This window comes from Nuphar pumila, chromosome 5 (genome assembly GCF_984573655.1).
Source record: "Nuphar pumila chromosome 5, dmNupPumi1.hap1.1, whole genome shotgun sequence".
Lineage (NCBI taxonomy): Eukaryota > Viridiplantae > Streptophyta > Magnoliopsida > Nymphaeales > Nymphaeaceae > Nuphar > Nuphar pumila.
The window spans coordinates 31625391-31640086 of NC_143253.1; the positions used below are offsets into that span (position 1 = coordinate 31625391).

At 37.0% G+C, this 14696-nt stretch overlaps 1 protein-coding gene across 1 annotated transcript in view; it reads right to left on the reverse strand.

Moving 5' to 3' along the window:
- The window catches only part of LOC149837296 (Afadin/alpha-actinin-binding protein), a 63296-nt gene extending 57302 nt beyond the window's left edge, over window positions 1–5994 (reverse strand). Inside the window, exons 1-4 of the mRNA XM_090008008.1 lie at window positions 5938–5994; window positions 4785–4836; window positions 4615–4674; window positions 3485–3971 (exon numbers count right to left, since the gene is read on the reverse strand). Coding sequence (XP_089864134.1) covers window positions 3485–3971; window positions 4615–4674; window positions 4785–4836; window positions 5938–5994 — 656 coding nt within the window. The remainder of the gene's footprint in view (window positions 1–3484; window positions 3972–4614; window positions 4675–4784; window positions 4837–5937) is intronic.
- Between the last annotated feature and the right edge of the window lie 8702 nt (window positions 5995–14696).

Genomic DNA, 14696 nt, shown 5'->3' on the forward strand with positions numbered 1-14696 from the left:
ATATTGTAGATTCAGAGTTGGTTTATTTTTATTTGTTCAATTGAAGGAAATATTTTTGAAATGATTATTATTGTATTTTTTTACCTGTGATGTGTCTGAATATTTAGAGTTGGTTTATGTCTTCTGTTGTGTTTCAAAAAGCAAAAATTTTTAGTGACATTTTCAGTCTCTGAATTTTTGAGGCGTTATAGAGTCGTAGTGAATATTATCGTAGTAAATCGGGATAGCATTAACTACGGTCATAGCTGTAGAAAATGAGGATATTGACACAGTAATGTCAAACTGTTAACTATGACTAGTGGTCGTAGTCATTAATGAGTATTAAGTACGACCTGGGGCCATAATTAATGACAGTAGTCACCGCTGATTAGTTAATGTTTTTTTTTGCATGCTCAGATAAAATAGGCTTAAAATATATAAAAAAATAAGATTTTTTTTTCAAAAATATCGTGATATTATAATGATATATTATGACAATATTTTAAAAATACCGACACATTTTATAGATAATTTAGGCTTACATTGAACTTAAAAGAAGCACTAGTCATTAACTGAGAGCATGACATCAAATAAATACTAATACAGGTTGGACGCTATTGAGAAGCATTGTTATAGAAAGGAGGTTTGCGAGCTTGGATGCCTCTTTTATGACATCAGACTGTGTGGTGAACACTTTTAGGGAACATATTCTCTGTGATGAAAACTAAAATCATTAAAGATAATTTCAACAGATAGAGATGTTGCAGTATAGCTACTGTTATAAAAAACTTAGCAGCTTTGGGATGCAATGCACCAAGCTCATTGGAGACCCTCACACTGCACCAACACAAAAGTGCATTAGATTGTTAGAAATAAAAGCTATCAAACACATCTTGATAATTGTTATGAGCAACTAAATGGGAAAAAAGTAAATAGTGTACAATATTTGCTGAAGCAAATAGCAAATAGCAAATAGCAAATGAGGCTATCATTGAAGAGGTTTTCCACTAGATCAAACGTATCCTGCAGTGAATAGGAAAAGCTGACACCTACAGAATGCATGGCATGCATAGTTGATAGTTTCACACTCAAATATATGTGAAAAAGTGAAGCAGGTTATATGTCCCCCCCCCCCCCCCAAACAGGGGAGTTAGCTACATCTCATGTTCGGGGGTCCCAAAGAGCACCATGTATGTAAGCATGTGCATCTTATATCCCCATGTTTGTCAATATTAATTAGCGTTGGAGTTTGATGTGATTGCAAAGACTTAAGTACCCTCTCCTCCATTGGTGCAAAAAAAATGACGATTCTTGAAAAGGAGTGGTTATAAAGACTTAAGTGCCCCGAAGATGATTATTTAAGACCCAGTCTCTGCACTGCATGATTATCTGAGAAAGAAATCTCCCCTGGAGGAGGCCATGAACATCAACCCTCTCACTTTCTCTCTCCCTTCTCTTTTTGCTTCTGTGCACATCCAGCAGAAGATCCTACATTGCTCCATCAAGCACCGACTGACTTGCACATTGACTGTTGTGGAGCCTGATTCAGAGTTTTTACCCTTACAGGAGGAGGGTTTGGGGGCTCCTCCCAGCGTGTGTAACATCATTCAAGTAAATGAGTTGTAGATCCTGATTCAGAGTTTTTACCCTTACAGGAGAGGGGTCTGGGGGCTCCTCTCAGCGTGGGTAGCATCATTCAACTTGAAGAGTTGTGAAGTCTGATTCAAAGTTTTTACCCTTACAGAAGGGGGGGGGGGGGGGGGCTGAGCGCTCCTCCCAGCGTGGGTATCATCATTCAACTTGATGAGCTGTGAAGCTTGATTTAGAGTTTTTGCCCTTATAGGAGGAGGGTTTGGGGGCTCCTCCCAGCGTGGATAGCATCGTTCAACTTGATTTGTTGTGGAGCCTGATTCAGAGTTTTTGCCCTTATAGGAGGGGGGTTTGAGGGCTCCTCCCAGCGTGGGTAGCATCGTTCAACTTGATTCATTGTGGAGCCTGATTCAGAGTTTTTACCCTTACAGAAGAGGGGTCCAGGGGCTCCCCCCCGGCACGGGTCCCGGGTGTCGTGATAAAAAAATGCACATGGTGTCGTGGTGAGAAAGACATATGTTTGTTCCAAGTAAGGTTGGAAGAAATCAATGGAAAATCAAACAAGGAGCATGCCTGAATCAAGATGTGGATGTCAAGCGAGAATGGTGTTGTGCAACTCAAATAACACAGAATAATAGGGGTCAGGTTTTTAGTTAAAATGAGGAATGAAATGACAATAGAAATCACTGAAAATTTACAATAATAAACTAGACTCAATAACAAAGACACCACTTTTTACGGATTTGGAATATAACCTCCAGTTAGGGAGATATGGCCTTGACAAGTTGGTCCTAATTCGGGTAGCAATTTACAGTGATTTGCTTACTAAATAACACTACAAATCGCTATAGCGATTTGCGGAAGATACTACAAATCGCTATAGTGAGATCCAACAACACTATAAATCGTTGTGGGGCTCGTTGGAGACCCAAAAACACTATAAATCACTATAGTGATTTGCGGGAGACACTAAAAATCGCTGTTGAAAAGCCGGATAACACTATAAATCATTGTGGAGCTCGTTGAAGACCCGAAAATACTATAAATCATTATAGAAAAGCCCCATAATACTACAAATCGCTGTTGAAAGGCCCCAAAAAAATTTGGTCCGGAGGGCGCTGTGGGGGGGGGGGGGGGGAGCCCCCGGACCCCCATTCTGTAAGGGCAAAAACTCTAAATCAGGCTCAACAACTCATCAAGTTGAACGATGTTACAGTCACTGTGCAAGTCAGTCGGTGTTTGATGGAGCAATGTAGGATCGTTTGTTGGATATGCACAGAAGTAGAGAGAGAAGGGAGAGAGAGTGAGATGGTTGATGTTCATGGCCTTCTCCAGGAGGAACTCTTTGCCTCCTTTGATTTCTTCTCTAGAGAGAGAGAGAGGGTTTTACAGTGTTTTACGAAGAAGGAAGAAGAAGAAGATGATGATGAAAAGTTCAAACATACATTTTTGATGGCTCAGGTTTGTTTCGTCAGATGACCATCGGATCGCCGGCTCACCATCGTTTCGCCGGATCACCATCGGCGAAGCGATTAAGGTTTGTTTCGTTGGGTAGACTTTGAAGAGTCAACATCATCCTTGACTTTCTGGATGGAAGACATGTTTGTCCTTTTTTTAAACTGTTTGTTTTTTCTTTTTTGAATGAAGGGCATTTTTGTTATTTTCTTAAACCATCACTTTATGAGAAGAATAACAAGAAAGGGTACTTAAGTCTTTGCAACCACACCAGACTCCAATGCTAATTGATGTCAACATACACGGGAATACGATCCCCATGTGCTTGTATACGTGGTGCTCATTCAGACCCCCGAACACAGACGTGGGATTCAGTGAATCATCGGGGGCGAACATACACCACCCTCCTGTGAAAAAGTGAGCACATCTTATCCGTTCCATCAAAAAGTCTGAAGCTAACAATGCTTTCTCAGGCAAATGCCCACTAGTGGAGGATAGTCCATCTTCATCATCATTATTGGATTCTGAAATAGCTGAAACAACATCTGTGCACAAAGTAGCCCCGTCATCCAGCTTATCTGAGTGAGGACCAGTGTCTTGAGCTTCAACTTGGCTTGTTACCATATCATACACTTGATATATGTCCTTTCCCTCAAAGGTTGAAATGAAAAATGTCAGCACATTAAGAAAGATAGCAGAACAGATGCCCCGAATAACAGATGAGGTAGGTGCCACAGTTGACGCAGCATTAGATATATCAACCAGACCTAAAATCCAAGCATGCGCAGTCTGAAATGCAACACCATCATCATCTCCTCTCACAATAATCAATGAGTTCCAATTGTACATATTAATGGCAACCTGGGCAGCAGCTTCCAAAGCAGTTGGGCAGTACAGGGCATATCGAGGAATTAGCTCAGCCACAATACGTTGCACACTTGTGCAACCTGCAAGTGTAATTTGTATGTTACAATGTAATACTGGAGAAATAAATTTCTGTGACAAACAAATTAGCCATTTAAAGCAAACCATTTGATGGATACGTGACCAATGGTTATAAATTTCCGAACATATAGATGTACTGAAGAAGATATTCTCAAAATATCATGATAATAATATGTATATCAATCACAAATATTAACTCAGATATCATAACATTTTCTGCAAAGATATTAGAAGCAATCACTATAGTGATATTGCCCACAACTTGAATGAATCATGGCAATATTATGAGGCATATCAAGCTTATTTTTATCATTCTATTATTCTTTTCATACTTTATTCTTTTATTTTGCCATTACTTCTCAAAAATAAATTGCAAGCAGATCACAAATTTTAGATAGATTGTGATTAAGATTTTGGAGAAGTAGAAATCATAAGGCATCTCATATCATCAAACAAAAGACTCGTTCAGGGTGCTTAACTGCGACCAATTCAGCTAGCATGGCTAGCACATCCTGATAAAGAAGAAGCCTTCTCCATATACAAACTGAGGTGTTGGTCCGAAATATTTTGTGTTCGTTACTTTCTACGAGCCATTTTTTCCTCTATGTTCCAATACACCAAATTCTGCAAACTACCTCCTCTCACCTTCAGGGTCGACAGCAGGATTTTCAGGAGCAAATTGCAGGGTCGACAACAAGATTTTCTCTGAACAAATGTTAAAAATCAGGAAAGCTAAGATTGACTCTTTATGATAAATATAAAATCCAGTTGGAATATAAACCAACCAGTACCAAAAGTTTGGAATATAAACCAACCAGTGCCTTCATCACATTTAAGCATGTGGTTGTCTATCAGACATTCCAGAGCCTGAAATAGATAGGTGAACAATTCAAATCACCACAAGAAAAATAATGGGAAAAACTACAATTCAAAAAGCAATCTATGCAGTTAACTAGAACCCTCTGGCTTGGTCCCATAGAAAATAGGAGAGCAACTAGCTTGACTAGCTCAATGCCAAAGTACTTTGCAGATAAAATGACCGGCATTCACATAAAGAAGTGCAGGCATTATAAATTTCAGGAATAAAAATGGTAACCTACAGAAGGTACCTGCATCAGTCATTCCATCTCTGAACTATGTCAATCTACCTGCAGACATAGGATGAGGACATGAAGTCCCACACACAAATGATGGAGAATATAGGATAAAGCATCACACTTTTCCAGCAAGAAAAACAAAAAAGGAACACTAAAATCATGCTCATCAATATGAACTCAAACAAGGCAACTAACTCTAATGAGTGACCATTAGAAAAGGTCCATTAAACCAAGTAAATCAAAAGATGCCATCATAAATCTCATACAATCTAGGAAAACATTAATCATGAGAGTCTCATATACACACAACAAAGAAACAAAGAAGATGGACAATAGCAAAAAAGTACTCAAAGTATAGCATGTACAACCCAGTATATGTGAAAAAGTATGTCCACAATGCAAACAACTAATAACCCAATGTTTGTGACAAAACATTCAACTAGAACCAATAGTCCCGTACAATGATCTAAAATCCATGTTGTTGCACAACTATAACAAAAAAAGAACACTAGTATCAATGTTGAAGCTCATTGGTGATCTACAATGTCTATGCCCTCCATAAGCACTGCCAGCAAAAAAACATCTGATATTGTTATTTAAGAGTTGGAAATAGAGTATAGTTCGAAATAGAGTCTGTCCAAATGTCATCAACACGTAAATTACATAGCAAGAAAGGGGTTCTACTACAAGTGGCAGAAGATTGTTCACTTTTAAGAAACTAAAAGTGGCAGATGATTGTCAGCTATCTTGCTAGGACGATGATGCTGAATGCTACAAAATTAAAATAAATAATTGTTAAGTATATATACCACAAAAACAAATGATCTTTTAAAATAAAAAAGATTATACAATTATATGATTCAATATATACCTGAGACCTCAGGATTTGAGTAAGCATTTCCATGAGCTCGGTCAACTCTCTCTCCATTGCGTTTACTCTAGTAACCAGTTTTCGATTTTCCTAACTCAAGAAACTATAATCTTGTGATGACCTAGATGATGAAGGGCCTAGAATGTGCTCAGAGGAAACGCCCATCCCCAAACCCTACACCCACACAGAGCCTTTCGTGTCTTGACTCAAAACTTGAGACAACACATCATTTCGGCTAGTAACATCTTTTAGCCCCTCTGTGGCAACTGAGCATATCACTTGTCTATCTTAGCCTACATTTATTCAAATTTAATCTAAGTTAATTTAAGCAAATTTTATTATCAAACATGCTTAATAAACATTTTCTTACAACGATTTTATCTATGTAGCTATTCACAGCTCTTCCTGTCTTCCTGGTATGACATTCCTTCTATGTTTTTGACTAGGAGGTGATTTTCTATTGTTCTTTCTCTTCAACTACAAATAAATAAACAAAAGTCGTAGGCAATCCAAAATTGCACAATACTTTCAAACAATGAAGTAAAGTTTAGTTATATATATAGTCAATAAATTTTATATGCATTGTATAAAAACTTACATCATAATGAGTACTCATGTGATTGCAACTGACAGATGTATTATATGTAACTAGTTTTGCTCGATTTGCCTTGTTTTGAGCATTGTTTCCCTGTAAGACAACAAAAATGCATGCATTTGCATCAATATATAGACAAATGCAAAATTAAACCTGCATTTTCTATGCATAAATTATGGCACTTTAAGATGCACCCGACTTACCTAGAAAACTGAAGCATGTTGGGCTATTGCATTCTGAATCAAAATGCAATATCCCAACTGAGGGTTGGTTGCATTCTAAGAACAAAACCATGTATACACCAGAACAATAACAAATTCTCTGAATATATGAGAAAACCCTTATCAAATCAATAAAAAAGTGAAGAAAACCTGAATAACTAAGACCCGACCTTAATTATGCTACAAACCTAGTGGGCGTCAGTTATTACATGTACTACATCAAATCAAAAACAAAAAAAAAAGAAAAAAAGAAATTGAAAGCCAAAGAAAATGAAAATCGATCGAGGGAGGAAAAACCTTAATGTCTTCATAATTAGATACTTTAAGATGAAAATTAATACCTTCGATGATCGAAATTGCAAACTTTAGAGGAAACCCTATAATTTCTCCTTCCTCACGATCTCCCCTGTTAATCAGGCAAAGATAGATAGATAGATAGATAGATAGAGAGAGAGAGAGAGAGAGAGAGAGAGAGAGAGAGAGAGAGAGAGAGAGAGAGAGAGAGAGAGAGAGAGACCTGGGTGTTGGTGGCGGATGGCAGCCGCTGGTGGTGGTCGTCAGGTGCTAGGGTTTGAGAAGATGAGATCAAACTTTTTGAGGGAGGATAAAAAAAGGTGAGTAGGGTTTCTTTTATCCAACCCACAAAAAGTTTTGCGGGAGAGTGTTAACTACAACCACTAACCGTAGCGAATACTTAAAAGAACCATCCACTATGGCTCCTTTACAACTATAGTTAAAAGGGTATACCTTATTTGAATATTTAAGTATAGTTGGAGCCATAGTTAAAAATCAAAGGTCTTAGTTAAAAGTCTCAGGACTCATTATTAGCTGACTCTTTATTAAATCATAGTTAATAACTACTATTAACTATGACTGTTAACAGTCATAGTTAATACTTTGTATATATTACCTCTTTATTTTGTATTGTTTGGCAATCGAGACATGCTTATAAGCCAATATACAACTTCAAGGCCCCTGTTAGGCTCACACATTGCACTAAATCATGTCAAATACATGTTTCATTTACCTTTAGAATTACACCATGATTGTGGGACCCACTTTTGGTACCCAAACAAGAAATCATACATGAGTTCTAATTTTGGGACTGCATGGACAAAATTTTATTTGGATTGTAAAATCTATTGAAATTCAGATATAACTTCTTGAATCAAGCACAAACCTGATGTCAAAATCATTAAAATTGAATTTATAAAAATTTGAATACTGTAATCTATTTTTTTTTTGTCCAAAATAGGCTTGTCCAGACCTATCCATCCATTGGACACTTAATCAAGGCATCTTAAACATTGAAATAAATTCAGACAGTTTTTCTGAACAAATATTGACATGTCCATAATAGCATATAAAAAATTAGAGCCAAATACATTACTAATATTTAATTAAAAATTTTGTACAACATGCAATTTTTGTCCCTAGACAAAACAAAATTTAGGACATAACTGTTCCTAGGCTAACTTGCCCGATTTTTAATTCACAAAATAATGAACTAGAACACAAGTTTTTTTATCTCAAGTTCTCAGTCATGTTAACTACCATCTATAAAAATATTAGATCAAAACAATACACTATCGTGGGGATATGATTTTTCTATGACATGTCTCTCGAAATAGGTTCACTATTTCAGACAAAATCTCATATACAACTTTCAGAGGGCATATCTCCCTCATATGAACACCGATGAATGCAAGGCTTAGACTAAAGCCTTCCTCTATATGTGTAGAGTGTCCTCATAATTTTTGAGATTTTTCTCATAAATAGATTTAAAGATATCAAATTTACAAAATCATTGGTCAGATCTAGACACTAAAAAAACAACATGCTATTCAAGAAATATATCAAAAATCCAAGCATACATCAAGCTTAACCATGAAAATATGTCAAAAACGATTTTCATCTATTAAATCATCATCAAATCATGCATAAACACCTATGATTATGATTCTAATACAGATCTAAACATTATATCATGAAATCATACATGAAACATATCAAGAAACTATAAAGAACTTGGATCTTTCAAAACCATTCTCCTAAATACCTATTTCAGGTTTTAAAACTATAAAAATACTTTAGAATACATCAAAACTTAGATCCTACTTAGATATGAACATTTTTTTAGTCATAAGATGCGTGGGAGGATTCATCCCCATGCATGGATTGCGTACTCTAGCCCGTACACACATCCGATGTTAGAGAAACCCTACCTTAAAGATCACAGAGTCTAAGTCTCCTTTATCTTCACCAGTACAAATCTTTCTCTTAAACCCCAACAATGGAAGGTTCAACACCTTGGTCCTTTAATGGAGGTTCTCTTCAACCTAGGGGACATGGTGGAGAAAAAATGCTAGAGAGAGAGAGATAGGGGAGATTGACCAGGAGGAGAGAGAGTAAAAATCGTGTTGGGGGTTCTCTTATAGCTTCTCTCTAAAAATCCTACTCAACCCAAACCATCCATTTCAAATTGGATCCCTAATCCATTGACACATGTAGGTTATTTAATATTTAACTTAATTAATTACTTGAAAATATTATTCCATATAGGAAGGGTGCCACATTTCACCTTCATGTTGAATCCTACATTCCATAGGGTTCTCTCAAAAATCGTGTAGGAGGTTTGAACCCTATCAAGAATCTCCTACTTAACCGCCTATTCACTCTAAGTTACTTTAGTTATCATTTAGGTAATAATTTATAGTAACTAAAGAAAAATGCCACTTGGCATTCTCACACTAATCCCTACTTGAGATAAAGACTCTCTTTCTCTCCCAAAATCATGTGGGAGGATAAAGTCCAAACATGTTTTCTCTTTTTCTTTCACTTTTTAATCTTAGTAACTAGTTTATTTTAAAATTTGACCACCTTAGGAAGAGACACCACTTGGCTTCCTCCAGAAGAAGTCTAAGCTAAATTGGACCCTTTCCCAAAATTGCCTAGAAGGTTGAATCCAATTCAACTTCCTCCGCAAGTTACCTAATTACCTTTCTTCATCTTCATTAGATAATTTTCTAATCATTAGGATTTTATTTAAGGTAACTACTTAGTTTCTTTTAGACTAAGTAATTAACTTATCTACCTAACTTATCTAATTACTCTACCTAGTTATTCTTAACTTACAACATAGTAAATAATGAGAGAGAGTGGGAGACATCACACCTTATTTGAACTTAATGCAAACCTATGCCACATAGGAATATTGATTCAAGTGGGGCCCACATAGAGGGGCGTCCCACCCAATGGATTCAAATCTCAATTAGATTTATTTAAATATTCAATTTAGATCCAAATCTAAACTAAATTCAATCATAATTAAATTTCAAACTAAATATAAATTAAATTTAACCCAAACTTTGCTTTCACTTTAAATTCAACTTAGGTATAAATTTATCTTCAAATTGAACATTAAATTAAAAAGATTATTGGACTAAATTCAGCATTTCTCAAGATTAATCAAGAACTAGAATCAAGCCATAAATTCACATAAAATTCATATTTATTTCATTCATAATTATAAAAAAGCATGGGTATTACACCGAGCACCAGAGTTGGTGTGCCACAAGCAGCCGTAAACCTGACTCGTTATAAGAGACTTATTCTACAACTCTAGTTTCTGTGACATCACCAAGTGGCTAGAGAAGTCAGTTGCAGCAAAGATGACACCAGAGAACCCAAAGCTCCCATACAACAAAGATGATTTAGGTAATCTTAGCGCATCCGTGAGGCCCCCGACTATTGCTCAATGACCGAGAGATGGCCTTGAGGCCCTCTGGCAACATCTTCCCTAGGGAGATTCACACGAGTATCATCCAGTCAAATTGTTTCGGTGGTGAGTCAAAAGAAAAAATGAGAGACAACGACAATTGTCAAGTGTCATCACACAACTTATGGGCTTCAACAATACTTGATCGATGCATGTAGCTCTGATACCATTGAAGGCCCAACAACGTATAGATGCAACAAATTAGTAGTGTAAAAAGAAAGAGATAGATGATAGAGAGAGAGAGGGATTGATGGCTTCATTGAGGAGGGTTCGATTGTTTTCACCAACATCTTATTCTTATGATAGAAACCTTGAGCATATATAATCTTTACACCTTCTGGTGTTACTATCAGCCTAGATAACTAACTCCCACTAGAAAAATAGAGAATCATGTTCTACTATCCAATAATCACCTCCTTAACTGCACTTCAAGGGTCCACTACCTTAGGGTTCATTGGATTCCATTTTGTAAGACCCAATGACCATATTTGGATCCAATAGAAAGACGCTATTGAAAGCATGTGAAGAACATAAAAGAAGTGCAAGAGAATTAAAATTCTAATTAAATTTTAGAAGCAAGAAATAATGCACTTATGAAGAGAGATTCTGGTAGCACACTTCCCACCTATCTAAGAAGCTTCTGATAACTCTAGTTTTGATTGACATGTACTCTTGTATTAGATATTTGCTCACTTACAAAAATTGAATTCATATGAAGCAAAAGACAAATTAATTCATTCGAAAAGAAAGGATTATTACAAATTCAGTTATTAAAGAGTTATTGTATCCTAAAAAATGAAACAACACTACTGGATATGATCTTTTATCATATATGAATAATGTAATTTTTTCCATTATTCAATCATTTTATTTTACCAAGTTCAGTGTTAACCAGATTAGTCGAAAGTTCTATGTTGCAATGCAACAATTAAATTTTATTTGCAACAAGTAGTTTCTTTGCTAATCAAAATAAAAAAAAGAAAACAAACCTTGGTTGTTTGAGCTTCCACATGATTCTTTTTGTTGGTTTAGGCCAAGGTTGCCAAAGTAGGAAGTAGAAGCGGGAAACGATACAGGAAGCGAAAGCGAGGCGAGAAGCGAAGTTTCAATTTAAAAGCAAAATATGAATACAAAATGAAGCAATATGGAATCAAACAAGAAACAAATAAAAGCTAAAATAAAATGGTTCATTCTTATAATTCATGAATTTTCTATAAAAGAGTTAAATTTTTGTTAAAATCTAACAATGATGGTTACGAATTTAAAGAAAGTACATGGAAAGTGAGTGAAAGCGTGAGAGAAAATATATGAAAAAGATGAAAAGAAACATGAGAAAAACATATAGTATGCATAGACCATTTGTATGAGAAGTGGGGTTGGCAAAACCTGACACGACCCGCCAACCCAACCCGCCAACCCGCCTCTTAGGCGGGTTCGAGTTGGGCTTAAACTAACCCGTTTAATAAATGGGTTGACCCGCCTCTTAGGCGGGTTCGGGTTGGGCTTAAACTAACCCGTTTAATAAATGGGTCAACCCGCCTAACCCGTTTATTAAACGGGTCGGGTTCGTGTTAGGGGTATGCCAACCCGCCAACTCGGCTGACCCATTTAATAAACGGGTTAGGCAGGCGGGTCAACTTGCCAACCCGCCCGTTTACCCGACCCAACCTGTTTATTAAACGGGTTGGTGGGTCGTGTCGGGTTACCCGTTTAATAAACGGGTTGGGTTCGGGTTGAGGTATGCTGACTCGCCAACCCGCCGGGTCGACCTGCCAACCCGACCCGATTGCCACCCTAAATGAGAAGCATAGAAGAAGCGTGGGGGAATCAAGCTTCCCATGAAGTTTCGGAAGCGAGGAGTATCACACTTTCGAAGCGAGTTTCCGGGAAGTGAGCTTCCCACCTACCTAAGAAGCTTCTGGTAACTCTAGTTTAGATAGATTAAGTTTTAGTGCTAGAACGTTTATCTGCAGCAGTCATTCTACATCAGTTGCATTTTTAATTGTATGCCTATATGGCTATATAAGAGCCTCTAATTTGCTCCTTAGTAGCTCTGTGCCAGAATATTTGATGATGCATCTTTCTGAGTCATGCTTATTGAGTATCCATGTTCACTTCTTCTTGTAACTTTGCTTAATTACTTGAAGCATTTTGCAGTTGGCAATCGGTTAATAATAATTAAATTCCTGCTTCCAATCTTTTAGTTTGTGTTTTAGAACAGGCCACTAAAATGAAATAGCTTGGGATGGAGAAGATTATTAAAGAAATGATCTCTTGTATCAAAAGTAATAAAGAGGACTGTTCACCCAAATGCAACTGCACTAAAGAAGCTATATCTGTCCTTTATTTATTTATTTATTTATTTTTGCTTTGGAGTTGGCATTTTTGTAGTATGCAGCGCTTCCTATTGCTGTCAGCGTTGGGTGAATTGTATAGATTTATATGAGAAACAAAATATGCAATTGAGGGTGATACAGTGAACAATAGGATCACCCTTGAACCCTGCACAATCGATACCCTAGCTAAAACCCTAATTATTTAGGAACACAAGAATTAATGAAAAATAGCAGAGAATTGCAAGAAAAATAACAAAGTAAATCATTCACCAAGCTGCTCCCTTCTCTTTTACCATAAGTATTTATAGATAAACAAAGACAAACCCTAGAAACCCTAATTCTACTATGGATCTGAGGTAGATCTGAAGTCAACTAAGATCTAAAATATGATCTAAAAACTAATATCCAACTAGATAATTAAAAAATACCACAAATAGTAAAAATGGTTCTAAATAGACCTCATAGACCTAGGGGTGTCAACGAGTCGGATTTGGTTCGCACCCAGGTGGAACCAGACTTGGACCAGATTTTTGGTATGGTATCAGGTCCGGACCCGAGTCTAATCGGTTCCACTATAAGAAAAATCACACCCGGACCCGATAAGAACTACATGAACCAAACTCGGACCATACCCAGTAAAACCATATTTTTTTTATCATTTTTACATTGAAAAATTGCAGATCTTAATCGAAACTCTGGTCAGGTATAAAATTTCACAAACTATACCAGAATCCATGTATTAATCGGACCTTCAGGTCTGAACCCAGGTCTTAATCGGGACTTCTTATTTATCACCATACCTGGAGCCTATAGGGTTTTGTTAGGGTTGGGTGCGGGTAAACCAGTCCCGTTGACACCCCTACAGAGAACATGTGGTGTCTTGCTACTGCTCCTGCGTCAGAAGGCAATTTAATGAGCTGGATTCAAGTGATCTCTTATGCTTCATTGTATGTATCTAGGGGTGTCAACGTGTCAGGTATGACCCGATCTGGACCCCCCCACCTCCCATAGGATCAGAGCTTGGTATGAGAGGAGGAGGTTCAATTGCGAATTCAGGTCAGACCTATAGGGTCCGATTAATATGCAGACCAAGTACAGTTTATGAAATGTTTATAACAGACCTCTACTCAAAAAAGAAATATTTATACCAGACCTGGATCCAACCAAGTACAGTTGCCATCCCTAATTTCCTCCAGCTTACCTATCAAAATTAGAAAAAAGAAAGAAGACATTTTACCCATCTTTGTTTATAAAAAAACAAAAAGAAAAAAAGCCAAAGGGCACACTTGTTGAGACCTTCCTTGCCTTTGTACTTGAAAAAAAAAGGCTTAAAATAGAAAAAACGATTCCTCAACTGTTGGGAGACAAGAAGTCACTTGGGGGTGACCAGCGACTCAAAATAAAAATAAAAGAAAGAAAGAATCTTGTGGTTTTGAATCACTTTTGCAAAGGGATAGCAAACTGGCCCTAACTATATGAATATTTCATTCATGCCCTTGGAAAATCAATTTGACATCATCAGAAATCCAATGTACAAAAATGGTAGGTCCCCTTGAGAACAGGACCTCTTCACGAGAGCTAGCGGTAGTAATTGGTCAAACTGAGAACAAATCAAACCTCCAAAAATGGTAGGTCCCCTCCACTCGTTCATCATGTCCAAAATTAGCAAAACAATTCAATCCACGTTTATGCATCCCCGGCCCTCTCTATGTATTCTTCCCTCCTTTCTAGGCTCATTGGTAAGAATTGCCCGCTCCTGCTCCAAACCTTTCTTTCCCTACGTCAAAATTGGATTCCCTGCACTGGTTTGCTCTCCTACCAAGACCAAA